At 59.7% G+C, this 2,146-nt stretch overlaps 1 protein-coding gene across 1 annotated transcript in view; it reads right to left on the bottom strand.

Moving 5' to 3' along the window:
* Positions 1-2,140, bottom strand: part of VARS2 (valyl-tRNA synthetase 2, mitochondrial) — a 10,197-nt gene extending 8,057 nt beyond the window's left edge. Inside the window, exons 1-7 of the mRNA XM_015570997.1 lie at positions 1,956-2,140; positions 1,754-1,835; positions 1,574-1,674; positions 1,273-1,394; positions 1,101-1,167; positions 930-1,027; positions 74-155 (exon numbers count right to left, since the gene is read on the bottom strand). Coding sequence (XP_015426483.1) covers positions 74-155; positions 930-1,027; positions 1,101-1,167; positions 1,273-1,358 — 333 coding nt within the window. The 5' untranslated portion in view covers positions 1,359-1,394; positions 1,574-1,674; positions 1,754-1,835; positions 1,956-2,140. The remainder of the gene's footprint in view (positions 1-73; positions 156-929; positions 1,028-1,100; positions 1,168-1,272; positions 1,395-1,573; positions 1,675-1,753; positions 1,836-1,955) is intronic.
* Between the last annotated feature and the right edge of the window lie 6 nt (positions 2,141-2,146).

Genomic DNA, 2,146 nt, shown 5'->3' with positions numbered 1-2,146 from the left:
TGACACACCGCCACCCACCACCCTCCCGATCTCTAAACCCCTCCCACCGCACAGGGCCTGAGGGCACACTCACTGTGTCCATAGTGAAGCACTCTCGGTCCCAGTCCAGGGAGGCCCCCAGAGCTCGCAGCTGCCCACAGATCTCTCCCCCTTTCCTGTGCCCAGAGAGGTTTATCAGCAAACATGTCCCGAGCACCAACAACCAGGCCTAGGGACACCCAGCCACACTGGGGGCTGGGAGGAGTGCAGCATTGGTCCAGCCTCTGGAAGCTACTGTAGACAGTATGAAGACTTCTAGAACATCAAAAAAGCACAGCCTAGCCAGCGTGGCTCAGTGGTTGAGCATCGACCTATGAACCAGGAGGTCACGGTTCGATCCCCAGTCAGGGCACGTGCCCAGGTTGCAGGCTTGATCCCCAGTGTGGGATGTGCAAGAGGCAGCCGATCAATGGTTCTCTCTCCATTTATGTTTTTACCTCTCTTTCTCTTCCTCTCTGAAATTAATAAAAATATACTTTAAAAGCATAAAGCTCTATAAGAGGGCCGCCAAATTGTGGGAAACCCAGAGCAGCTTTGCAGAGGAGATGGCATGTGCTAGCCGACCTAGGGACACGAGGGCAGGTCAAGCAGAGCGAAGGTGGCAGTGGGTGAGTGGGAGATGATAAAGTCCAGGCCAGGAAAATGGGACCAGTGGGAGCGTGTGAGTGTATATACATACACACACATCAATAAGCACATCTTACTGTATCATACACACAGACGCACAGGTGCAGAGCTTGGAGACCCCACCAAACACTAAGAGGCTCCAGAGCTCAAGTCTCTGGAAGTTAGGGAAATGAGGGGGATGGGAAGAGCAACCACAAGCCGGGAGAGAGGCTGGGAAGCAAGGTCCCAAACCCATGATCTCGACCCCTGCGCCTGGCACTCACTCCTCCTTCCACTTCCACACCTCCCGGAGGAAGTCTTCCCGGCCCAGCTGGTGTCTCCTCAGCCCCCGCTCCTTCCACAGCTGCTTCTCCACCACAGCCTAGGAGATGAGGGGCAGACAGTGACTCGGGTGTCTTGCACCTGAGCAAAGGAAACAGTGGCAAGAGACATACTTGGGTAGCAATCCCTGCATGATCTGAGCCAGGGACCCACAGCACGCAATCCCCGCGCATCCGGTGCCTGCAACAGAAACACGCACACGCGAAGCCCTGAGCTTACACATTTATCCTCCCTCCTCCCCTTCCCGTCCCCCTCCCGAAACTCAAGCAGCCCCCTTCCCCTCACCAGCGCACAAGCGCGTCCTGGATGGCCACAGTCAGTGCGTGCCCGACGTGCAGGGACCCGGTGACGTTGGGCGGGGGGATGCACATGGAAAAGGTCTCCCCGGTGCTCTGGGGCAGCCTGGTCTAGGAGCCAAGGCAAAGGGCAAGAGAGGTGAACAGCTCCCTCTGCTGTCCCCGGGGCATAAAGGACTGCAAGTAACAGGGCCAGGGCAAGGGACCTGCCCAGAGGATGTGTGGGGACACTGGAGCAGGAGACAAGCTCTCCCACGAGTTGGCCTCGGGGACTCCCCGCCAGTACAGACCTGATACTCCGGTTTGAAGAAGCCCTCTCGCACCCACCAAGGGTACCAGGCCGCCTCCACGTAGCGGGGGCTGTAGGCAGCAGGCAGGGGCCGGGAGACATCTGTGGAGGCAGCAGAGCTCCTAAGTCCCCTGCATTTCAGCACACCGGATGGGCGACGGGAGAGCAAGCTTCTAGCTACCTTTCTTTTCGCCGGGTTCCGTGGGGAGTTCATACAACACTATTTCTTTAGGAGTCCAGGCCTTGCTGGATTCTGCAGATGCCTGGGGGGAGGGAGGGAGGGGCTGCAGTTCCCGGTGCACCCCAAGCACCTGGGGTCCAGTCTCCCCGCCAGCCCCGCCCACGTCTCTCGGGGACCCAAGGACAAGCGGAGCGACCCAAACCTTGCTCTTCCCGGCTAGCCCGGCCTCCAGCGCCGCCTGCTTCTCTCGCAGGCGTTTCTGTTTGGCTTCGCGGTTCCTCCAGGAGGTGGGGGACCCGTAGGGCTCGGACTGGGTAGAAAGGGCATGGGACCCGGGGAGGCCCCGCGAGGGCCTCAGCCCCCAGGGCCGGAAAGAGGCCCGAGGCAGGTGCG

This window comes from Myotis davidii, unplaced genomic scaffold (genome assembly GCF_000327345.1).
Source record: "Myotis davidii unplaced genomic scaffold, ASM32734v1 scaffold988, whole genome shotgun sequence".
NCBI lineage: Eukaryota > Metazoa > Chordata > Mammalia > Chiroptera > Vespertilionidae > Myotis > Myotis davidii.
Note: the sequence above shows the minus strand (reverse complement) of the source record. Positions and strands in the feature narration are given on the sequence as shown.